Source organism: Panthera tigris, chromosome A3, assembly GCF_018350195.1.
Source record: "Panthera tigris isolate Pti1 chromosome A3, P.tigris_Pti1_mat1.1, whole genome shotgun sequence".
Taxonomy (NCBI): domain Eukaryota; kingdom Metazoa; phylum Chordata; class Mammalia; order Carnivora; family Felidae; genus Panthera; species Panthera tigris.
In genome coordinates, this window is record NC_056662.1 from 40,959,943 (window position 1) to 40,986,009 (window position 26,067).

The 26,067-nt window shown below is 39.7% G+C and overlaps 1 protein-coding gene across 1 annotated transcript in view; it reads left to right on the forward strand.

Annotated features, from left to right (window-relative positions):
* The window catches only part of MACROD2 (mono-ADP ribosylhydrolase 2), a 2,018,887-nt gene that overhangs the window by 1,819,148 nt on the left and 173,672 nt on the right, over nt 1-26,067 (forward strand). Inside the window, exon 9 of the mRNA XM_042980930.1 lies at nt 18,290-18,371. Within this exon, the coding sequence (XP_042836864.1) occupies nt 18,290-18,371 (82 nt within the window). The remainder of the gene's footprint in view (nt 1-18,289; nt 18,372-26,067) is intronic.

Below are 26,067 nucleotides of genomic sequence, written 5' to 3' on the forward strand. Positions count from 1 at the left end.
CTACCCTCTGCCATCTGCCTGCAGATATTTGAGTGACAAAAGTGCGCATTGCTTAAAGAGAAAATTTTATATTGCTTAAGAGAAAACTATGATAGGAGCAGAAACCGAGAACATGTAGACATTTTGCTAGTGCTGCCAGCAAAGGGACTGACAGACTCATTCAATTAATCAATTGACGAGGAGGCATTTGGTGACATGATACAAATCCCTGTGAGGATCCGATCTGCCAAGCCTTATGAGAGACACTCGGCTAGTATAATTACAAGGTCTCTGCTGTCAGGAAGCTTATAACTCAGTTAGGAAACACAATGATCACATAAAATGTCATCATCAGCCTATAAAACATCCCTCCTTCCTTTGGGTCCCTATAATCGCTAACATTTATTCAGCACTTGATGTGTGCTTAGCACTCTATGCAGATTATTCTTCATTCCTTGCAGCAGCCTGTGAGGTGGGTGAGAGCATAACCCCCATTTTACAGATATGAAAACTGAGCTTTAGTGAAGTTGAGTAACGTGCCCAAGGTTATGCAGCTAGCAAGTGGTGACAGCAGCCTTCGTAAGCAGGCGCCGAGCCTGCGCTGTCCACCGGCATTGTGATATTTGTGTAAGGGCTTATCTTTTCTGTTGAGGAAAATCATGAAAACAGGAAATTTCTGTCTCACATATCCTGTGTCCTCCATAAACCTTGCCATTGTTTGCAGAATGAATATATACATTCCACTCAATATTTATTGAGTGTCAGCTCCATATTTAATACACAGTGACATGTAAGAGGATAAGACAAATGATAAGGCAGTACAGAAAGACCTCATTAATGAATCAGGATACATGCCAGCAGCAGATTTTTTTTTTATCAGAAATATGGTGAAGAATAGAAATTTTTATGGCAAGCATAAAAAGTATGTTGCAGGAAAATTATTTTATGGAAACATCATCAAAAAGTATCCTGATAATTGCCCAGAGCATCATTAGTAAGAGAGATCACACTTAATGGTACTCATTTACAGTATACTCTAATTGGCTAGTAAAACTACTGTTCTCAAAGTCAAGGTGTGGGAGATGTACAGGGTTGAATAATGTCCCTCCTAAGTTCTTGTCCATCTAGAATCTCAGAATGTAACCCTATTTGGAATAGAGTGTTTGCAGATATAATCGATTAAGATGAGCTCATGCTGAATTAGAATGGGCCCTAAATTCAATGACTGGTGTTCACATAAGAAGGCCATGTGAAAATCATGTGAAGAAGTACTGACCACCTGCATAGAAATGTTCAGGGGTCAGGGATGTTTGTTTAAAATGCTGATTCCCAGGCACCACTCCAAACCTACAAATTTTAATATCTATGAGAGAAATCAACATTTATCATTTTTACTTGGAGCTCTGATGCTTGCTAAAGTTTGAAAACTATGACTTTGGGTGATGTGAAGAGGTATGAGGCATAGTAACTCTATCTCTGCTTACTTCTTGGTTAAGGGGTTGAGTCATATAAGGTAACTTAACAAGGGATAATATTACTGGTGGCAAAAAAAAAAAAACAAAACAAAAAAACAGTCTAAATGTGCAGAGGAGTGGAGGCCATTGTGAATGGAAGTACCATAGGTAAATGTGTTAGGAATTCACAAATCTTATTTTGACCCCAAACTTCAGTACGTACTGAATACCCTGGAGATATTCAATGACATCTGCATGGTTTGCATGCAGACCAAACCAAACTTTGTTAAGAGTGATGACAGGATTTATTCAATTGTCACTATGTAGTGATTACTTCACACTCATCATCCCCTTGGATATTCTAGACAACTCTTTACTGTCAGTCCATCATTAGTCCTATTTCACTGATGAAAATGCTGAGATTAGAGCAGTTAAACAATTCACTAGAAGAGACAATGTGAGTACGTGGCCAAGTCCACATACAAAATCTGGACTGTCTGGATTTAGGCTACTGCCTTTACTCTTTTCCATTCTACCACAGGCTCCAGAAGAGATCACCATTTTTGTGAAAGCCACATGGCTTGTCTAAACTGAGTCTTGTTGATGGACGGATTGGGTGGACACGAACTCATGGAGTAGACATGCCATCACTTCCAGGGGCCTCAATTCCCACAGAGATTTAGGAAAAATAACATTTTTTACTCTAAAATAGGAACAAATATATAATTGAGTAGAATTTTTAAAAATTAAATATGATTTTAAGATAGAAAGATATATGTTTAAGGAAACTTCTCAATTGACCAGAATTTTTCAGGCCATCATCAGTGATCTGGGGTCTGGGATGATCCCATTTAGACCTGTCAGCATTCTAGGCTCTTTACAGCCAATACTGAGAAGTAATCTCACAGACTCCCTCGCTGATTTTGTCCCACACTGAACTGCCTGGATGTCACGTACATTTTATTCGTTTGCCTTAATTCGTGCTTCTCCACTGATTTCTACATTATTTTGCCTCTCTAGTATATTCTGCAAAATGGAGGCATGCATAGAAATGTCTTTACTTTATGGTGTAGGGATTTTCTGAAATCTGAGCACCCTTTTATTTCTACTGCATTTTCCCAGTGGGTGGCAATGAAAGTGTTGTTTTAGTCCATTTTGGCAGAACAAAGTAATTTCCTGGTTGGGTACCAAAGGGAAAAAAAAAAAAAAAAAAAAAGTCTTTCCACTACTCAGCACCATAGCAGTCTTATGTAAGCTCATGACACATGCAGTCTAGAAAGATCCTGTTAACCATTTCAGACCCACTAACTACAGAAGCATGGGTAAAAGTCAGAGTTGCTGACTGACATAGAAAATATATAGGCTGTTGCATGACTAGACTATTTGGTAAAAGTAATATGGTAGCAGCAAGATCCTCAACATCAATGTGGAAACAAATGCAATTCCCTAAAACCCAGGATTTTTGTCAAAGTGGACCTCAATATAGTTGAAACATTTATGGCTTCTGTACATTCAGTTCTCTAAATATTTAACTTGAGAGTTAAGTACACTTTAAATAATTTAGTTTCCAGAATGTGTGTATGTTTCACAGCTTAGAAATTAAATTAAATAGAAAAAAATAGAATTCTAGTTAAAGTTTTTCAATGAACACGTCATCAGTGGTTCTTTCCAAATACTTCTTACATCTGTCCACAAAATAAAAACTTGGCTTCCCCTCCCCAACCTTCCCGAAAGTATAACATAAAGAATTGGTTTGCTTTTAATGAATAAATCATCCTGTGAAGTTCATGGAATAAATTAATACTTCAGGTGGGAAGTTGAATGTGGACTTCTGGCAGTGTTATTTTAGAATTGTGTCTCGGGGCGCCTGGGTGGCGCAGTCGGTTAAGCGTCCGACTTCAGCCAGGTCACGGTCTCGCGGTCCATGAGTTCGAGCCCCGCGTCAGGCTCTGGGCTGATGGCTCAGAGCCTGGAGCCTGTTTCCGATTCTGTGTCTCCCTCTCTCTCTGCCCCTCCCCCGTTCATGCTCTGTCTCTCTCTGTCCCAAAAAATAAATAAAAAACGTTGAAAAAAAAAATTAAAAAAAAAAAAAAAAAGAATTGTGTCTCTCCAAGCAATTGAGTAGGTTACTCTACATTGTGCCAATATGCCAATTGTACTGCACATCTTTCTAATTTGGGCACTTCCTCTCCTTCCATGGTTGGAAGGAACATTATTGGATACAGCACTGATGTGGATAAAGCATCGTTTTCCTGCTGAAAATTCAAACAAGGTCTTTATTTTTACTGCTCTTAAATTTGACCTGTAACTGGCATTAAAAGCATCAGTTAAAACCAGGAAACAGCCAATGCAGCATTTAGCATCACAGATGCTGGAGCAGAATCAAGTCTAGAAGACAGACTTTTTTAAAGGATTACAGCAGCAGACGTTATATAACAAGCCTCAGTATAACGGTGGGACATCTGTTGGCTATTTTCAGAAAACCATCATTCTATCACCCTTATTAAAATAATCTTAGTGGATTCTTGACTTTTATTGTTCTTTTTTTTTCCCGTATGCCCCTCCCCCAGTGATTAAAGAAGTTGATAAGCAGCTTCGACATTCTAGTCTTATCTGCCTTTTCCATTTCCTTTTTCTTTGTTTTTGTTTCTGGTTGGTTGGTTACTCCTTTGTTGCTTTTTAAATTGTTTTGCTTTGCTTAAAAAAAAAAAGACTGTCTGGTAAGAAATTAGAGTGACAATAGTTATTTTGCAGGTAGAGTTCTTATTGACCTGTGTTTACGCATCTGAAACCAGATGCCTCAGAGTCCAGCACAGAAGTGTTCAGTAACTATTAGTTCTTTTCTTTTCCCTTCCATGCACCTCAGAAGATTTTGATATTCATAGTGGATTTGGTTTTAAAATGTAGAATTTAAAAGATTGAATTATACCTTACGAATATAGTATCCGAAGGATACTTTTCGAAGTTCAAATATCTTTATTTATGTTTACCAGTTATCTATCTATCTATCATTTACCTTTATCATACAAATGCAACAATATACCAAACATGCTGATGTTATGTCACTAAGTCATGATTTTCTGGAGAGTAAGGCTGCAGCACCGTGGAAGCTTATGGAACAGTGTGTGAGGGGAATACTTGAAGCCACCATACAGCGAGCCCATCTTTCTAAGGGATCAGCAAAGATTGGAGGAGAAATGCTGCTTTTATGTATATCCAAGCATGAACATTTTACATAGTCCATTAAACAAAAAGCCATGTGACAAAACTCAAAATTAAATAAAATTTTGCAGGAGGCACCTTGGGCACCAACTCAAGTCCCTGAGGGAGACTTAACCATCCTCAGGGGTTTTCTCTGCTAAATATTTGAAGGGAATTTAATTGATACGACCACTGAAAGTTGTGAGTTCAATTTTCAAAATATGAAGTGGAGATCAGCCTTATTTGAACCTGTCAGGGTGATGACAATGTGTCTTAGAAAGATGGCCCAGAGGGTGGACATACCACAGAAGGTCAGAAGGAGGGTAGTAAAGGCTACTTCTTCTGGAGAGAGAGCCAGAGGCCAACACTTACACCTTTTTCTCAAATGGTCTTTCTTTTCAGGGTCCCCAAGTCAGGGAGCTGTAATTGGGTCATTCAAAGCCTTCTGGTCCAGTGGAGCAGTAGGATTGAGGCCTTTTTCTCTGCCTTAGGTTGGCTACATCACTAGGTAGAAAGAAGACTAAAGAAAAAGGCAGTGTCTCCCCAGGGATTTACAGTCTAGTTGGGTACAGGTTCCTTTATCTGGCATTTGAAGAAAGAGCTGATAAGAAGTAGATACAAGTAGATACAAATGCAAAGTAACAGTCCCTGGTTGGAAGCAGATCACTCTCCAGGAGAAGATGGAGGGTGGCTGAAAGGAGGGACAGAAGAAGCACCCTTTTCTCTTCCTTTCTCTCTTTTATACACTCCACACAAATGCCCACCCACACATGTGCCCCCCACACACAGGCACACATCACTGCTGCCAACACCCAGCCCTCAGGGGGCATTTTGTATAGAACTTCTTCAGTTTGCTACTTCTTTGTTGTATGAGACTTGAACCTATGGAAAATTACTCAAGAGTGATTGTTCTCTTGGGCTTTGCCTTTGAACAAAAAGATTCTTTCTTGTGGGAGTGGGAGGGACACCAGCTTGAGAAAAACAGCTATTGTCCTCACAAAAATGCTCTTTCGGATGATATGTTAATGAGATTCTTTTGAACTGTAAATGATATCTGCATGCGTGTCACATGCTAATGGAAATGTTGAGAAAATGGGAATGCATATGAGGGGTTTGCATAGTTATGTGGTGGCCCCCCATCCCTTGAGCATCGTGACCAGGCTTCAGAGCCACCTCGTCACTTGGCATAGCATTCCTATTTTGAGGAGAGATATTTATTTATTTTTAAGGTCATGACTTGTTGGCTTTTTATAAAACACTGTCCGCCGTAGGCAACCTCATAAGCAGCAATGAATGACAATTCTTCCTTGAAATTTTTAATTACTGTGACAAAAAAAGATTAATTACTAACTTTTGTAGCTGAACCACCTCTGCAGATGTTCTTAATCAAATAAAAGAAAAAGGAACCAGAGTGTTCTCAGAAGCAGGAGTATGAAATGTACAATAGAGGATTGCAGCTGGGTTAGCTGGGTTGATACTTAGCTGCATGAGTGCTTGATAAACAATAGCTCCATCACTGGCAGGGTAATTTCATGTCACAGACTACATTGTGAAGAAGAACTTTGAGTCTAAAGACCTATTCCTGGCACTGTCTCCTCAGTTGAAGGGTACCGAGGGCATCATGCAAGTGTGAGCAAAACATGGGAAGGAGATCCAGACCTTAACTGAGTTGGAAGCTGAATTATATTAAATTAACCTTCGATAGGCCGGATACTGAGAGGATAAGTTGATATTTGCCCAATTTGCTTCCTCTTTTCTTCTTGATTTGGGTTCTCCCAAAAGCAGACCCTGAGATAAGAATTAGTGCAGGTAGATTATTTGTGGGTGAAGGAGGGGTAAAGAAGGTGAACATAGGGCATGTAATCCAGCCACCACCCTCAGAAACCAAGCATTATTTCTCCAAGCATTAAGAAAACCATTAGGCACAGAAACGCAGATGCTTGGGTGTTCTGTGGCTTGCACTACTAAGACCTCCTGAGAGAATGAGGACAGAGCATCGTAGTGCATGTCAACAACACCTCTCTAGACCACATGGACTCACTTTCTCTTTTATGGATTTGTTAAAATCCCTCTAAGCAACCCACCTCTTACATATAAGGAAATTGATTACTCTTTTTTTAATGTTTATTTATTTATTTTGAGAGAGCGAGAGAGCACAAGCAGGAGAGGGGCAGCAAGAGAGGGGAAGAGAGAATCCCAAGCAGGCTCCACGCTGTCAGCTCAGAGCCCGACACAGGGCTTGAACTTAGGAACCGTGAGATCGTGACCTGAGCCGAAATCAAGAGTGGGACACTTAACCAACTGAGCTACCCAGGTTTCCCAGAAATTGATTACTCTTGTATAAAAAGATACATCTAGCATCAGAAACAAGAAATACATCTACAGAAATGTGTCTCAGTTCTGAGTGACTTCAGCCACATTGAGACAGGCCTTACCCTGACTTGTGGCTTTCATTGCACAGTTGCAATGGGCCCATGGGCCGAGTTTCCAGTCCTCAGAATAGAGGGCACAAAGAGCTTTGAGAGACTTATTTCCCAGGAGTGAGTGGCAGATGGAATCCCAATCTCAACAAATATGCTGTCACTTTATTTAGGACACATGTATCATTTATGTTGACTTTGAATGCTCTTTTGAAACCAATCCTGGCCTCTTAACCATTGATCAGCCCAAGCACAGAATATAGTGGCTTCTCCACAAGAAGCTGATAGCAGCCTTAGCTGTTGGGCAGACCTTAGCCTTCATGTGTGACTGTCATTTGCATCACTGAAAATGATGTACAAAGTGGGCATGAAAAGAAAATCATTCAGATTGCCAAAAATAGAGGTCATAGGTCAAGTTTTCTGGGAAGCAGACTGAGAAGGATTTGCAAGCCAGAGGTTTATTAGCTCATGCTTTGAATCAATACCTGGCAGGGAGAAGCATGGAATGAGGGAAACAGGATTGAGAAGAGGGAGAAGTTGAACCCATCAGGAGCTCTGATGCTGAGAAGATGTATTTATCTGCTGGGTTGCCATGAAAAAGTTTCACAGATGGGGTAGCCTCAACAACAGAAATTTATTTTCTTATACTTCTGGGGGCTAGAAGTCCAAGATCAAAGTGTTAGCAGGGTCAATTTCTCCTTGGCTTATAGATAGCCATCTTTACCTGTGTCCTCACATTTTCTTCCCTCTATATGTATTGGTGTCCTAATAACATATTTTTTAAAAATATTTATTCATTTTTGAGAGACAGAGCATGAGTGGGGGAGGGACAGAAAGCAGGGAGGACCGAGGATCTGAATCGAGCTCTGTGCTGACAGCAGGGAGCCTGATGCAGTGCGGGGCTCCACCTCATGAACTGTGAGATCATGACCTGAGCCAAAGTCAGAAGCTTAACCGACTGAGCCACCCAGGTGCCCCACTAATCACATCTTCTATGAGGACACCAATCCTATTGGATTAGATCCCACCCAATGATCTCATTTTACCTTAATTACCTCTTTAAAGACTAACTCCAAATACAGTCATATTCTGAGGTCCTGAGGGTTAGGACTTCAATACATGGATGGGGTAGGGCCCAATTCAGCACATAACTTCAGAGTTGCATCAAATTGAGGGAAGCGGTCTCAGCCTTTGGCCTGTCGCATGAGTCAGTCATTGGATGCAGGCTGACTTCAGGAAGAGGGTCAACTCGGGTGAGGTGCTCTCTTGGGCAGAGAACAGTCCTCTGTCAGTATCTCCTCAGAGCTGTCAGCCACCAGCACCTCCAACAATGGGAAGAATGAGTGCTCTAGTCCTGAAAGGAGGGAGCAGATCTGAGCAGCACAGCACAGCACAGCACAGCACTCTGTCCAATATGAAAAAGAAACCTGTTGTTTGTCTTCCATTGACATTTCTACCCAGTATCTCCCAAGATCATTTCTTTGGTTACAAAGTCAGAGCCTGCTATATTAGCATTTAGAACTGTAGGTCTTAAGCCTTGTGTGCCTGCATCTTTTCTTTGCTAAACATATGGAGCAGCTTCAAGGACCATGACAGATGTGTCATTTGCGAGGGTGTCCGTGTTGATCGATAGGAAGCAGACTTGGAAATTAACTTGTACAAATGAGCCTGAAGCTCAAATCAAAATAACTTCTGGTTTTTCAGATACATGGACTTTTTTTTCATGTAGAGTTGAAGAAAAGTCAAAAAGAGCAATTTATCAAACCAAAACAACAAGACTGAGTTGTGCTGCCACAGAGTAATGACAGATGAACTGAGTTTGCAGAAAGCCCCCCAAAATAAAGGATTTCTTTTATGCATGCAGAAGCAATTTCAAAATGCGAAAATGCCCTTTGAGTGTTTATGGATTATAAATGTTCTCCAACTCATCCAAAAGTCTCTGGGAACATGAGAGCAAACTCTTCCAATTCTGTAATTTGGAGATTGAACAACTAGCTTCTGTGGTGGAAGACACAAATATGAACATGCTTAATATATCTTCAAGAACCTGAAGAATGATATTCAGTGGCATTTGACAAGGATATCAAAATATCAGGGTGGGCATAGACTTCTATAGGCTCTTGTGAAATCTTCTTTATTACTGAAGCTCAACTCTTCCCTTTCTCTGGCTGATATGGTCAGACAAAAAAAATTAGCTCTTTTCTATATAATATAGGCCATTTTTGTAAATATTTCTTTTAAGACAGAATTCCCCAGCAAAGTTGTAACTGGAATAAAATGGCTTTCAGCATAACAGTCCGAAAAAGTGCCTCCAGTGTTCCCCTATCTGGATCATACTTTTCCTTGATCTGTTTGAAAAGTTCAGGGTAGAAATAAAGGACTCACCAAGTGAACAATGATAATATCAATAGGCCAGCAGTTTGCTAGGTATTCCAGGTACCTTATGAATAAGGACTTTATCAATAAATAACCAATGTTTATGGGACATTTACTATATGTCAGACTCTTTGCCAGGCACTTCAGATCAAATATCTCGTGTGGTCATTAAAGCCAACTGTAGCAGGTAGGATTCTAAGAGTCTCCCAAGATTCCAACGGCTGGTGTACATCCCTTCTCCCAGTTACTCAAACAACCACCTAGGTACTGCCGTGAAGGGATTTTGCAGATGTCATTAAGGTCCCCAAACAGCTGGCCTTAATATACGGAGACTCCAGGTAGGCCTGACCTAATTACAGAAATTCTTTACATCTGGTCAGATATGAAGGAAATCAGAGATTCAAAATCAAGAAGGATTTGATACACTTTTGCTGGTTTGAAAGTGGAGGTGGACGTCTGGCAAGTAATGCGGTGGCCTCTAGGAGCTGAGAGTGATCCCCAGCCGACAGCCAAGGAGGACATGGAAACCTCAGTCCTACAACTGCAAGGAACTGAATTTCTGGCAAAAACAAGGACGAACTTGGCAGTGGATTTCTCTCCATAGCCTCCAGACAAGAATTCAGTCCAGCTAACACCTTGATTTTACCTTTATGATACCCTGCTCAGAGAACCCAGTTATACCATGCCAATTATACCAAATCTTTGACCTACAGAACCATAAGCTAATAAGCAGGGGTTGTCGTAGGCCACAGAGTTTGTGCTAATTTGTTATGCAGCAATGGAAAACTAATATACCAACCTCCTCAAGGTCAACATTTCCATTTTAGAGATAAGGAGACTGAAGCTTAGAAAGGTTAAGTGGCCTACTCAAAGCCATGTCCAGATTGGAACATAGGCATCTAGTTACATGGAGGTGATTGGGTGTGAGAGGAAGAAGCCTCACATATGTCCCCGATGGCTACTCCTTTGTGTGCAAACCTTGTCCACTCTTCTCCCCTTGACTACCCCTGTGAATAGATGGGGCAGGTATTCCCTGGATTAAGTCAAAGAGATTTTTGTAGATGTAATCAAGGCATTTAATCAGTTGTGTTCATTACAAGGGAAAATGACCTGGTTGGCTTACCTAACTAGGTGGTCTCTAAAAGACTTCAGAGTCTGGAGATGGAGAAACTCATAGAGACACACTCTTGCTGGCCTGAAGAAAGAAAGCATCCAGGTCCTTAACAGCCTTTCAGGGCCCCCTGGTGGTGGCCTGTAGAAGCTACAGGCTGTCCTGGTTGACAGCTAGAAAGAAAACAGGGACCTCAGTCCTACCAACATAAGTAACTAAATTCTTCTAGCAACCTGAATGAGCTTGCAAGGAGGCCCCAGCCTCAGGTAAGAAGTACAGTGCAGCTAACACCTTGATTATAGCTTTTGAGACCCTGAGCAGAGGACCCAACACCATTGGGCCCAGACTTTTGACCTACCTACAGAAGCCATGAGACAATAAAATTTGTTGCTTTCAGCCGCTAAGGTTGTAGAGATTTGTTATGCAGCAACAGAGAACTAATACACTGGGAGAAGGACCGGTTGGTCTCCTTTATTCCACCTGTTGTAGGAGGGGCTGCCAGCACCCAGACATCTCAACTTCTTGTTTTTGTTCTTTAGTTAATCTGTAGTGACCTTGTCCCTTTGTTACTCCATTTAACCTCGATTTACTCATAGCACCAAGCATGCTCCAGTCATCCTGGTCTTTTACCTCCCTCAAAACCTGTCCTTCTACAAGTTTGATGCTTAATCCCTGAAATTTCATTCACTTGTTAGCAGCGGCCACTATTTGGTGAAGATACCCCAATATCCAAGCTAGTGCATGGTGAGGCTGCTAGATTATCTTTCAGGAAGACTGAGACTTCACCCCCATTGCCCATCAGGCTGCATTTACACTGGATAACCATCCATCAGTTCTTAGTTAAAGTGGTATTTGCATGCACACCAAATATTTAAATGTTTGTCATTTGTCACTGGGGAAGAAAATTACATTCATCAGACTCCATTCATTCTCCCAGTCTCACTGAACACAGGATAATCTTGGCTGTGTCAGCTGCCCTAAGACTGGTAGCCATGAAAAATGGAGGTCAGCTGTAGATACTCCAAACCTGTTCACTGTGTAACCCTCTTCAGGGGCAGTGGACATGATGCTGAAAAAGTTTAATAGAACTCATGTTATCATGTTTATGGGGAATAAAACCCCCCACTGTGGATTAATGGCTATCTTGGTGTAAGAAATACATCTTTACTCCTAGACGCCTTGATGGGTGAACTACAGTTGGCATCGGTGGAAATATAGAGAGAGATTGCCTTTAGAAGGTCAGCTTTTAAAGGACTTTTTTGACCTCAAAGTCAATGAAAATAGATTTTTGATTGCTGACCAAGACAACTGTAACAGAAAACTTTCAACCTTTAAAAAGATTCTTATTGAAGTATAACATACAGAAAAGTACACAGATCCTAAGTGCGCTGCTTGATGAATTTCCACAAACCGAATACATCCATGGAACCAGCACCCAGATCAAAAACCCAGAAGCCCAGGTACTCCCCTTGGTCTGTTTTCACCAACCTCCTCCCCAGAGTAATTGCTATAGTAACTTCTAACACCATGGATGATATTGACTATTTCTCTAACATTTTTGAACTTTATAGAACTAGAATCATCCAGTGTGTCCCCTTTCTTTCTGGATTATTTTACTCAATGTTCTGTTTGTTTATAAGATTTTGTGTATTTGCAAACTTCCCATTCTCATTCCTTTCTAATATCCCACTGCATTGATAGATCACAACTATTTATCCATTCTACCATTTTAGGCATTTAAGTAGCTTCGAGTTTGAAGATATTACAATTAGTGCTGCTACAAATATTGTGATATGTGTCCTTTTGTGAAGATATATGCATATTCTTCTGGATGTTTACCTAAGAGTAAAATTGGTTGGTAAAATAGGATAGCACAAATTCAGCTAATTTAGTGGATACTGCCAAATAATTTTCCAAAGTGGTTGCACCAGTTTTTACTCCCAAAAGCAGTACAAGAAAAGTACTTGTTAATTCACATTTCTGCCAACACCTGGTATTGTCTTTTCACTTAAAAAAAAGCCCTTCTAATTTTTAATATATTGCAATTTACAGGCATCATCATTGTTTCTATTCTGAAACTAACAAACATCAGCACTGAGTTCCAAAGTCATTGTGCTCAGCATAGTATCATTGGATAAGATGACAGTTGGTGACAAATGCCTTGTACCCTTTATATAGCTCCTTTCTTCTTTGCAAAAGCACTCAGGCTTCTCTATAATTCTGTTCTCTGGTCTTCTGGCAAACATAAAGGAAAGTCTGTCTCTCAAAAAAAGTTATTTTTTTGGTTCTGGAACTAAAAGCCCACGAAAAATATCTGCCATGTACTTAATTTTAGTCAGGTCTATTTGCCTAAACATGTACTCTGCAAATATTTACAAAGCTCCTATTATGCATCAGGACATACACTATGCACAGGTAATACAAAACTGAGCACCACCAAATTGTCATAGGGTTCTGGTTTAAGGCAGAATGAGGACTACATTAAGTTGTTAATTCCTAAAAATATAAATGTTGCCCCATGTATTATTTACAATTATGTTGTAGCCTGAGGACCCATCTGAGTTTCCTGACAACTTGTTCATAAAAGAACAAAAAATGTGTGAGTCATTTCAAGTACACAGAGTTGCTTTAACTACAAAAGTGTCTAGGTACACTTTAGTAAGCTCACCAGGAAGATGGGCTAGAACCGATCAGAGTTCATCTAGAGGAAAGTAATTGGAATTTGAGTAGCCTTGACAGGTTATACACCTCCAAAAAGGAACACTGCTTATTTTTTTGCCCTTCATTGTGTTCCTGTACATGTTATTCAATGAAATGTTATTAAAGATTACATCAGTTGGGGTTTAATTGGAGAAGCAGAACCTTATGAGTGATACGGAATACAGGATTTATTATAGGGATTAGATCTTATACAATTGTGGGTGTAAATTTCAAGGGGATAGTTGACTGAGCAGAGCAAAGCCCTTACCCAGTACCCATGAGAGGAGCTGGTGAAAGGAGTCTGTGGAAGGCTATTGCCTCTGCATCTGACCAGGCCTGGAGTGTGTCAGCAGGGCAGGTAGTCAAGAGACAGGTCAAAAGTGATAAAGAGGAGGGGCACCTGGGTCGCTCAGTCTGTTAACTGTCCAACTTCAGCTCAGGTCATGATCTCATGATTCATGAGGTTCAGCCCTGCGTCGGGCTCTGTGCTGACAGCTCAGAGCCTGGAGCCTGCTTTGGATTCTGTGTCTGATTCTCTCTCTGCCCCTCCACTGCTCATGTTCTCCTTCTGTCTCTCAAAAATAAATGTTAAAAAAAGTGATGAACAGGAAAGCTGGATGCAAAGTGGGGGAGAACAAGGTCAAAGTAGAAACCATAGGAGCAAACTGGAACCACACAATCTGCCACATGCATCTGTCTCCCTGGATGGAACGCCAAAGCTGCAAAGCCCTACAGAAGGAACTGGTGCCCTTGAAGCAGAGTTACATGCGTGCCTGGCCTAGACCGAGAGAACCTGAGTTGGGAGAAAGAGCAGGAGCTGAAGAAGCTGTGAGCCCAGCTGCTAACCGACACCAGCTGATGAGCAGCAGTGCACCCCACCTGCCTGGAGTCCTCCAGCCACCTGCCTAGTACCATGGCTGCAGCTCCACTTCTGCCCTCAAAATCTCATGGAAATTTCTCTGTGGCCAATGCTAACATCGAACCATTCAGAGAAGCGTTATTCCAGCTTAGCTAAATTGACATAGTACAAAATTACCACAGGGATAGGCTATGAATGAGATATTAAAAAGAAAAAAAGAGGGGTGCCTGGGTGGCTCAGTTAGTTAAGTGTCCGACTCTTGCTTTTGGCTCAGGTCATGATCTCGCGGTTGAGAGTTTGAGCCCGTGACTGACTGTGCGCTGACAGTGCCATGGAGTCTGCTTGGGATTTCTCTCTCCCTCCCTCTCTGACTCTCCCCCACTCTCTCTCTCTTGCACTCTCTCTCCCTCTGTCTCATGCAAAATAAATAAACATTTAAAAAAAACTTTTGAAAGAAAGAAAGAAACTATAGATGTTATTTAGTTCAATTCTTTCTTCATAAGACGTGAAAGCCGGGTCCCAGAGAGATAATAGCTTGTCCAATGTCACAGAGCTAGTGACAGGCCTAGAAACTCAGTCCCATGTATCTCCATTGGGGTGATACCACAGAAAGAACATTGGATGTCAAGTTAAGATGCCTGAGATTTTGCCACTAATTATTTGACCTTGACAAAAAAGCACCTGGATTCAAGTTTTCTCGTGAGAAAATGGCACATGGGTGAGCCCCAAGAAATTGGAGGTGCTCAGCTAATATCTCTTAAATAGATGAATAAATATAGTCTCTCAAGAACAACCGTTTTACAAAATTGTTCTATTGCCCAACATAAAAGACAGATTGAAAATATGCTCCTGAGCCTCAATACTCAATAGTGAGGCATTCTTATATATTCTCATGTAATTTATCTGGGGCTAGAATGGATCACCCAGCTCATTCCCCTTTGTGCAAGTCAGATTTCCAACCTCTCAGCCATGGACCAGTTAGACTTTCTATATTCTTCTTGTCACCCCATTGTGGCTTCTACTTGATCTTGATCCATTTGGTCTGAGCCTTTCAAGAGAGATCCAGTACTACACAGCTAGAAAAGCAAGAATCCAAACAATTGGCAATAGGAAGAAACCAGAATATCAGATTTCTGGCTATGTATTTCTCTTTTGTTCATAAATCTACAATTTGGTCAGAGTTTAGCAGGAACAACCAATCTCTGCTCCATGGGGCATCACCTGGGGTAGGTCAAAAACTAGGAGGTGAAGTCATTGAGAGGCTACTCACTTTTAGGTAGGATTATTGGCTAGAACTTGTACACATGGACTCTCCATGTGGTCTGTCTGCTTCCTCATAGCATGAAGATTGGGTACAAGAGCAATCATCCCAAAAGGACCAGGCAGAAACTGTATCACCTCTTATGACATAGACTTGGAAGTCATATAGTATTTCTGTCACATAGTATTTCTGCAATCATAGATTCAAGAGGAGGAAATATAGATCCCATTCTCAATGAAAAGAGTATTAGCATTACATTTTAAGAGAGTCTGAGCGATGGGATATCTTATTGCATGCCATCTTGGAAAATACAACGTATCATAAGCAGTGATCAATATCCACTCTGAGTTTATAAACACAGAGCTTGTCAACTAACAGAGCTCTTTTCCAGCAATAACCCCAGACAATAAGTTTATGTACACATATGTAAGTACATGCGTATATGCAAGTACTTGGTAGGTGAGGGTTAATTCTTGTATTCAACTTACTTCCAGGATATTTTCAGTGTTATGCCTCAGGGTAAGGGCAGGGAAATGGGTCACTCAATTAGTTTAAAATAAAAGCACTTTTCCCCCATCATCCATCTACTCTTTGGGAAAATAAATCAGGCCGCTGAAATTTGGACATACCATTTCCATGGTAACAAAACCTAAAATGCTAAAAGGTGGATTATAATCCTTTGCAATATTTAAGAAATCTGCATTTAGTTTCTGTGGTGGTTAAAAGCTCCCTTGACAGAAATGAATAGCATTACCACCACTAACCCTTCCCCATGCAAATGCACACACAGAAAACACACACACACACATACTCACAAGCAACAGGAGGGTTAAAAAAATCCATAATTCATATTGAGTACACAAAAATAGGGAGAAATGAGTAAAAATGAGACTTTCCAGTTTGGTCTCCTTAGATCTGCTTTGAATCAAGTTTTCTTGTTTTGATTTTGATCTCAATTAGGTGGCTTTAGAAATAATCTGACCATCTGAAGCCTGGTGAAAAGTCAACTGTGATAGGTGTGGAAGTAAGGATAATTATGGAGTTTGAGAACTACAAGTAGTTCAATACAGCTAGAGAGTAGAGTATGTGTAGCACAGAGTCTTATTTTTGGTGTTAGGACTTTCAATTATAAAACTTCTCAAATATACCAAAAAGTATAAAAAATAATATGATATCTATGTACTTGCCCCCATAGTTTAATAGCTACTACCCATGTGCCATATTTTTCTCAAGTCTCTTTCCTGAAATTCATGTGTGACATTTCTAAGAATGTTTCTCTATATCAGTGCTTTTCAATGAATCCCTACACTGTTATATCTTTGTGCTTTAAAAATGTGTATAAATGGTATCATAGAGAATGTTTTTTGTAACTCATTTCTATCGCTCAACATTATGATTCTTATCTTTAGCTATAGGGCATAAACACACCAGAAGGAGAGCATAGACGAGCATTCAGTTTTGCACAGACAGCTAATCATTTATTCAACTCAATTTACATTTCACCCGAAGAGTGAGTTGATGGTGATGGTTGTTGCGTTTGTAGAAAATGTTAATGATATGCAGACAGGACTGGACACCAGAAACTCAAGTGAATACAGTAAAAAGAAAATAAGGTTTATTTGCAGCCCAGTCCTTCCATTTCTGAATGCCAGATGCTTTCTCTTACAATCCATCCTATGGGCAGGGATTACTGGGGCTGCGTGGTATTTAGTGATTACAGCATAGAAGTCCAGCAACTGCCCAGCAGGCTGCCCAAATGGACTTGTGCAGGGATCAGGGAGCTACGTCTCTGAGCTTCCAACAGGAAACCCTGACCATTCCTTGTGTCCTAGCCCTCCCTACCGACCTATCCCTGTAGATCTTCTGTCCCGCTGGGAACTTTGGACTTGCCTAGGGTTGACTCTGTACCACACAGGCTGGGAGAGCTGAAGGGCTAGGGGGATGACATCCATGTGGGTTCATTCATGTCCTGCCCTGTGCACACCCCACCTTTATTCCCCATTGCCATGAGAAATGCCTCCTTTGATGTTCTACTCAATTACCAGTTGTAGTTTGATAGATCGAGTAATTTTTAACTTTTCGTAGACCCTTAAAATAAAGGATCTAAAGGGGTGTTTATTTTCAAGACATGAAATTGAGTCACTGATTTAATATCAGATATACGTGAGCTATTAGATGTACCCCATCTCTCTTCTGTTTACCATATTATTCTCTGAATGTCTCAAACACCTTATGTATAGAAGCCCTCTCAAAACAGAAAGAAGAGATTTGTACAATCTCTTGTTTTACTCTTGAGGTGGCATTTACTTAGTCAACAATATCTACCAGATTAAAGTTATATTGACCTCACATCACTGTCAACTAATTATGTTTTACTTCTGTTGCATTTCTGAGAATGTTAAGCTAAAAGCAAATTAAACTACAAGAAGCTTTATAGGCCATGTTCAAATACTAACAGGTTTGATAAACATATTTGTCTAAGAAGGGTAGGACAAAGAGCTCTTTGTTTACTGACATACTTGATTGTCATTCTGCTATACCTCTCGTATGGTTGTTTTATAGGACATAAAGTCTAGGTATCCTGTCTGAATCTCCAATCTTATTTATAGCTTGCTGCAAAGTGGCTTATTGTCATTTATTATTTCTTATTTGATTTATATAACATCTTTCCGCCAAAGAGCCCATGGGCTTATTCACATAAAGAGTACACACACACACACACACACACACACACATACACACAAATACACACTTGAACTTCACTCAATACTGTCATACAGTTAGCAGTATAGCATCAAGAATCTGCAGGAGGCTTTTCTATTTGTTTCTTTTTGTCGCTGTTGTTCCAAGACCATGTTGTGGAATATTTCTCATATCCAAGGGTCACCATATTATCCTTCACTTTGAGTATTTATTGTTTGCCTCTAGGTGGACCGGATCATCTTCTGTGTCTTCTTAGAAGTTGACTTTAAAATCTACAGAAAGAAAATGGGCGAGTTTTTCCCTGCAGGTGAGTAAAGTGGTTTGTTTTCTTTGGAATTGAGAATGGGAGTGGAGGCATCAGTTATATTTCTATTTCACTACTTATCTTAAAGAAATGTTGCAGATGTGGTCTCCATACACCAGTAACCCCTGGCAACTTGTGTCATAATTTTCAAGACCTCAAGGGAGATCTAAGCCCTTGACCCCTCTGTCCCAGGCGGCCATGGTGTTGTATTGGGGAAGTCAGTTCATATTTTGAGTCTCAGTTTCTCACATCAAAAATGAGGGACTGGACAAAGTGACTTCTAAAGACTCTCTGGCCCTAAATTTCATGATCTGTGATTTGCTCCCCATAAATGTAAATTGTCCAGGCCTGTGCCTACATCCACCATGTTAAACACCTTTGCTGGAAATTGTGAGGAACCCATTTATATTTGAAGCCAGACTTCAAAGAGTTCCTGCACTTTCTCCCTATTCCCCCCAATTTTCTTGGCCCAAATTGTAATGAAGATAGCAGCACGTCCTAGGGCAATTTGAGAAATGCGGTCATTCACATTATTTCACATTTCTTTTGAGAATGTAGACAAAATCTCAGTTATTAAAGAACCTTGATTACATCAATTGAATGTGTCATTAGATTTGGTTGGATTGGTTATTTTGAATATTTCCCCCTCATTGTTCCTCTTCCAGCCTTGTTTATTACCTTGTTATTTTGTGGGTGCCGTTAAAGTCACGGTGCTCAAGGTGCTTTCCTCAGCCATGGTAAAAATGGCTTCCAGGAAGCAAGCCACTGTGAGTGTTGTTGATGCCTCTTTTGAGGTGTCTGTGCCCATGTGAGGTGGCTTTCCAGGTACCCGGTGACTCTAGCAGGTAGGAGGGAGGGAATGGTGCACATTCACCTCTCTGGCAGTCAGAGCCATGCGGTAAAGAGGAGGCCGTGCCCGAAGATCAGAGCAGGATGCAAGTAGCCATCAAGAACAGCTACAGAAAACTGCTGGAGATGTTCAACTCTGTGCTAATATTCAAGGTGGACTAAGTTCTTCTGGGTGATTTGAAGTCCTTCTCTCTAGTTTTGTAACTGAAAGGTGAATCTGCTAAGTATATTTAATTGGAGCCTTTAATTACAGTATTTTCCAAATTTTAACATACTGTAAATTCAGAAAGACTCCCCATGGGATGAAGGAGAGGACTGTGATGGTGGCCTTTTTTTTTCTCCTTCTCCTTTATCCTTTTATCACTTTTTAAAAATTTTTTAAGTGACTCAGTAATTTACAGCATGTAAAGCACATAGTGACTATTTAATAAGTAGTTGTTATTATGAGCTAAATTTAATAAATTCTTCTCCCCATAATATGATGGCTTTTTTTTTCTGTTTTAATCTCCTTGTTTCATCATTTCTCTTTATTTCCTATATAAACACAGTGAGTTGATTGTGCATGAATTTCTGTACTTTTAAGTATTCTTTGTGTGTGTGTATTTTTAAGTATTCTTAAAAGAAAATATTCATTCATGAAAAAATGTGACTTGCTATTGTGTGTGAGGCAAAAATTCTCATGTCTTGTCAACATCACAGCATATTTTTTAAGCTTTCATCAATTTTGGACTTCTTGAGTGTTTAGAATTATGACATAATATTCATTTCCATGTCTTCTAAAATAAAACTTGTTTTCACTCTAACATATGATAAAAAATAATTGCATGTGTATGATCGACTGATATTAAAACAAATCTATCCATCAGCAAGTATTTCCAGTGATGCAAAGCCAAAAATCATACTATATGTTTTTTTAAATGGGACAGTTTTAGTGGTCTAGAATGTATTAATAATTATGTAAATAAATTATTATTTGAAAAACTGCTACTCTAAATAAATCCAACATGCATCTTAGTACTTGAGAAAATGAAATAATAAAATCATCTTCAGTTTCACATCAATACTTTAAATTATAGCATGCTCATGAAATTATTTCCAGTGCATATTTATTATAAGGAGTGTATTTTTAAACTAACTGTCAAAATCCCCTCAAAATTGTTAAGTATTTCCACAATGCTGAAGCATCAGCCATTTGCAAATTTTGAATATGCAATATGAAGTAAACGCGGCTTCTAATGGAATGTGTGACTGCTAATATATATGATATACATTATCTGTCCATAATTTGAATTTATGGTTAATTCATAACCATGCCATCTTCGACTGGAATCTGATTTTTCTGGTTTGCCATATATTCCCCCTAGACTGACTTATTCAGACTATCTCTAACTAGTCTTCTTAACACTTCCCAATGCAATAATGATAATAGTTTAGAAAAAAAAAAAAAACGTCATTTTATATGAAACTAAATCTCTGTGTTTTGGGGTACAATAACCCTGTGTCTTTATGTATCATAATCAGGAATTTGAGGCAAAATGTATAAGAAAACAATACAAGTGAGACTAGAAAAGATCACATTAAATGTACAACACATACAAAACTACTACCTAATATTAATGATAAGAATAATAGTTAACATTTATGGATTGCTTTCTCTCAGCCACACACATGGGCTAAGTCAGGTAATCTTCATGCTCACTCTAAGAAAGTAGGCACTATATTAACCCTACTTCTTATGTGGAAAATGATGTGTACCTGAGAAAATGAAGAAATACAGCTAGGAAACAGCAGAACTCTATTTCAAAATTCAGAGTGGCATCTGTCATTGCACAAGTGATAATAGGTTCGTTTCCTCAGAGCATCTCCAGACCAGGATGGGTTTGACTTCTAGGATGCATTTGGATCAGTGAGAAAGTCTCATTCCTAATTTCATCTGCTGCCTGTAATTATTCAAAGCTGCCATGCTTCTCTTTCTTCTGATACCTATAAATGTCCTCATGGAAACTTTCTAATATGAGTCAAATTGGTACTTGATCATGGATCTCAAAATCAAATTCCATCCAGATCAGCTGGGCAGTGTGGTCCTTTGACCTGCAGAGGAGTAGGAGAGTGGTCACTGGAAAGCCAAAAGGCCTTATACATGACCGCAGGGGAAGATGGAAAGGTGCTTCCTATCATTTGCTAGAGCTTCTGTGACATAGTATGATGGACTGGAGGGCTCAAAAGATTGCAATTTATTTTTTCACATTTCTAGAAGCTAGCAGTACAGGATCTAGGTGTCAGCAGAATTGCTTTCTTCTGAGGCCACTCTTCTTGGCTTGTAGATGGTCACCTTTCCTCAGTGTCTTCATCATGTCTTTCCTCTGTGTGTGCCTGCATCCTAATCCCCCTCTCCTTGTTAGGACACCAGTCACATGGGATTAGTGCCCACCCTAATAACCTCATTTTAATTTGATCACCTTTTTAAAAACCCTATGTCCTGGATGCCTGGGTGGCTCAGTTGGTTAAGCTGCTCTCAATGTCGGCTCACATCATGATCTCACGGTTCATGAGTTCTAGCACTATGTGGGGCTCTGCTTGAGATTCTCTCTCCCTCTCTCTGCCCCTCCCCTGCTTGTGCACTCTCTCTCTCTCTTTCAAAATAAATAAATAAGTAAAAACATAGGGAAAAAAAGACCCTATCTCCTAATATAGTCACATTCTGAGGTACTGGAAGTTAGGACTCCAACAAAATATCTTGGGGGACACAACTCGAACCCTAAGAGAGCCCATCATAGAAAGGCAGTAGAAACAGCAAATGAAAGAAACCAGCAACAATTTTTTTTTTTCACAACAGTTTTATATCTTGCTGTGAGTGAAGCACAATTGACTTTTTCCTTTAGATGTGTTATTTGGAAGTCTAGTGTGGCAGCTTTATGGAATTACCATATGCTTTGGTTGCAAATAATTTCTAGTTACAGTACACCATTAGATGGCCTACAGCAAATAATATTTGTACAATTCAACTCAGAGATCTCTTTGTTCTTTACATAAAAGGTTTGTATTTTTCAGTATGCAGGATTCATTGTGTTTATTTTTCATAGATTTGGGATACAGAGGTCAATTTTTTTATTAGAGTATGAGTTCCAACAGAGGACTTGGGAATATTAATTTTCCTCATAATAACAATGTCAAATTTACAGTTTGGAACTATATCAAAGAAACCTGACGTTGGAAGTAGAAAATGCCATGGTCAAGCCCCTCCCCCACTTTAAAGAAAGCCTACATTTGTTTACATCAGTGGTTCTCAACTCTATTCTTCAGGAAGGAGTATTTTTCCAAAACAATTTTTTTTAATTTTTTTTTAATGTTTTATTTATTTTTGAGACAGAGAGAAACAGAGCATGAACGGGGGAGGGGCAGAGAGAGAGGGAGACACAGAATCGGAAGCAGGCTCCAGGCTCAGAGCCATCAGCCCAGAGCCTGACGCGGGGCTCGAACTCACGGACCGCGAGAACGTGACCTGAGCCGAAGTCGGCCGCTTAACTGACTGAGCCACCCAGGCGCCCCTCCAAAACAAATTTTGAGTTATATCCTCTGACAAATAAGCATGATATTTTTTAAAATTTTACCTGGATTTACTCTTTAAAACCTAACAAGAGAAAGTATCCACATGACCTCTTCATCATCCCCTCTTCTCACAGATTTTATAAATTTTTCTCATTCAACAGTATTCACTATTGTTCTGTCCATCAATCAACAAATAATTTATTATACACCTACTATTGTCAAAGGCTTTGGTCACTGCTGCACTTAAGATATAGTTCTTAGGGCACCTGTGTAGCTCAGTCAGTTAAGCGCCTGACTTTGGCTCAGGTCATGATCTCTCAGTGTGTGAGTTCGAGCCCCGCATCAGGCTCTGTGCTGGCAGCTTGGAGCCTGGAACCTGCTTCAGGTTCTGTGTCTCCCTCTCTCTCTGCCCCTCCTCTACTCACACTCTGTCTCTTTCTCTTTCAAAAATAAATAAACATTTAAAAATTACAAAACAAATTTTTTAAAGATATAGTTCTTAAGGGTGCCTGAGTAGCTCAGTCAGTTAAGCGTCCAACTCTTGGTTTCAGCTCAGGTCGTAATCTCATGGTTTGTGGGATTGAGCCCTGCGTCAGGCTCAGTGCTGACAGCATGAAGCCTGCTGGGGACTCTCTCTCCTCTCTCTCTGCCCCACCCCCCTCTCTTTCTCAAAATAAATAAACATTTTTTTAAAAAAGATATAGTTCTTATAATATGCCTGAGAGGCCAGTAGTACGCAGAACAGTTGGAAAACAATATTAGCAAATAATCAAGTATAACATTGGTATGGTCAAAGTACCCAGGAAATCAGAGTCAAATGTGTATGAGAACCAGGGTGGTTGTGGCAAGTTTCATAAAGAATGTGTCACTTGATGGGGCACCTGGGTGGCTCTGTCAGTTAAGTGTTGGACTTCAGCTTAGGCTTTGAGTTCAAATGGTTTGTGAGTTCAAGCCCCACATCAGGTTCTCTGCTGTCAGTGCAGAGCCCACTTCAGACTCTCTGCTCCCCTCCGCCGCTGCCCCCCCCCACTCATACTCTGTCTTTCTTTTTTTTTTTTTTAATTTTTTTTTTAATGTTTATTTATTTTTGAGACAGAGAGAGACAGATCATGAACGGGGGAGGGTCAGAGAGAGAGGGAGACACAGAATCTGAAACAGGCTCCAGGCTCTGAGCTGTCAGCACAGAGCCCGACGCGGGGCTCGAACTCACAGACTGTGAGATCATGACCTGAGCCGAAGTCGGACGCTTAACCAACTGAGCCACCCAGGCACCCCATACTCTCTGTCTTTCAAAAATAAATAAACATTAAAAAAAAAGAATGTGTCATCTGAAAGATGAGCGGGAGCAGAGAAGCGATGCCAAGTACTGTGTAAGTGACACGGAGGAAGAAGGACAGTTCAGATAGAATTTGGGAAATGAGTAGGATGCTTATCTCCAATTTGTGAATCCCTGACGGAGAAATGTTGATACTCATCACCATGTAATAAGCAGTCATACATTAATTTTATGACTTTGTGCATGTCGTTTAAACTTTTTATACTTCAGCTTTACAGCAAACGCATGTAATGGGCCAAATCCAAATAGAATAAATAATAATGTAAATGAGTGTTTAGAGAGGTGTCTAGACCAAGCATCATAAAATTTTAAATACCCATGTTTCTTATTACATCTTTAAAAGGAGGTATTTTCATTATTGTGGCCATCTTAATTAAAATGGCTATAACCTCTTATTAAAAAGTAGTACGGATTTACAGTAAAAATAGATAATCAAAAAGAAGATACAAACTATCGAGAATGAATTACCTTTTGTTGTTTATCCTGTAAGAAGCCCCCTGTAAAATGGAAAATGCAATCAGAATTGCAGTCTTATCACTTGCTGTGTATCATGCAACAAATCTTGATTTTTTTACGTCATTTTCTATTCTCCCATAACATAATTTTAATGGACCCAGTGTTTACCCAAAACCATACTGTTGAACTGTGCAATTATTTTTGCAAATATTTCCCTATTCGTTTATAAATAACACTTACAGAAAAACAGCTTCATAGATAAATATTGGCATGCATCCACAATTTTTTAAAAATACTTTTCTAGAAGTAGAATTACTTTTTCAAAACGCATCCAAAGTCAAGACACTTTTCATACTAATTGTCAAATTGGCCACAGTGCTTATAGCACTATGGGTCAGTGTCATATATAGAACTGAAGGGGTCTTCATTTCCAGAGTCACAAATGTCAAGACCTATACCTCGCATTAAGCACCTTGAGTGATCAGGGTGCCAGCGTAGTGGGGTTATTACTGTATCCTTACATGGTGGAAAGAGAGAGCTCTCTGGGGTCCCCTACATAAAGGCACTAATCCCATTCATGAGGGCTCCACCTTTATGACCTAATTACCTCCTGAAGCCCCTACTCCTAATATCATATTGGGAGTTAGGATTTCAACAGATGAATTTTGTAGGAAACGCAAATTCAGCCCATTGCACTGAGTTTACATTCCCATGAGCAGTATGTGAGAGTTTACTTTTCCCCTGCTCTTCCCAATTGGGCACATTCTCATCTTTTGATGTTATCACTTTTATACATGAAATAAAGTAATTAATGGGTAACAACATGTATTTCTCTTATTTCTAGTATGGCTTATCCTTTCTTTCAGTTTTTTATTATATCTCCCAATTTTTTATGCGAAACTGCTAGTCATCTCCTTTGTAAATTTTTATTGACTATTTCATCTTTTTTATTGGTCTGTAATTTGTATAGTAAGGTTCTTAGCTCTTTAAAATATATGTTGCAAACATTTCGTCATTTGTGTTTGTGATATTATTCTTGTATAACCGAATCAACGAGGAAAGGTGGAAAGACAAAAGAAAGATGGGAAAAAAAGAAAGAATGAAAGGAAGGAAAAAAGAAGGGAGGGAGAAAGAGTAGTTGGAAGAAAGGAATAAAAGTAAAAAAGAAAAAAGAGTGAAGTTGAAAACTAAAAAATTCAAAAATTACTTTTATTTTTATGTCTGTGTACTTGATCCCATAAGAAATCATTTTGTTTTATTTTATTATTTATTTTTTCTTTCATTTTCTTTTTTTTTTCTTTTTGAAAGTGAGGGAGAGAGTGAGCACATGAATGTGCAGGGAGAGTCAGAGGGAGCGAGAGAATCTTAAGCAGACTCTATGCCCAGCTTGGAGCACGACATGGGGCTCGATCTCACAACCTTGAGATCATGATCTGAACCAAAACCAAAAGTCGGACGCTTAACTGACTGAGCCACCTGTGTGCCCCAGAAAGCATTTTATTTCTAAAC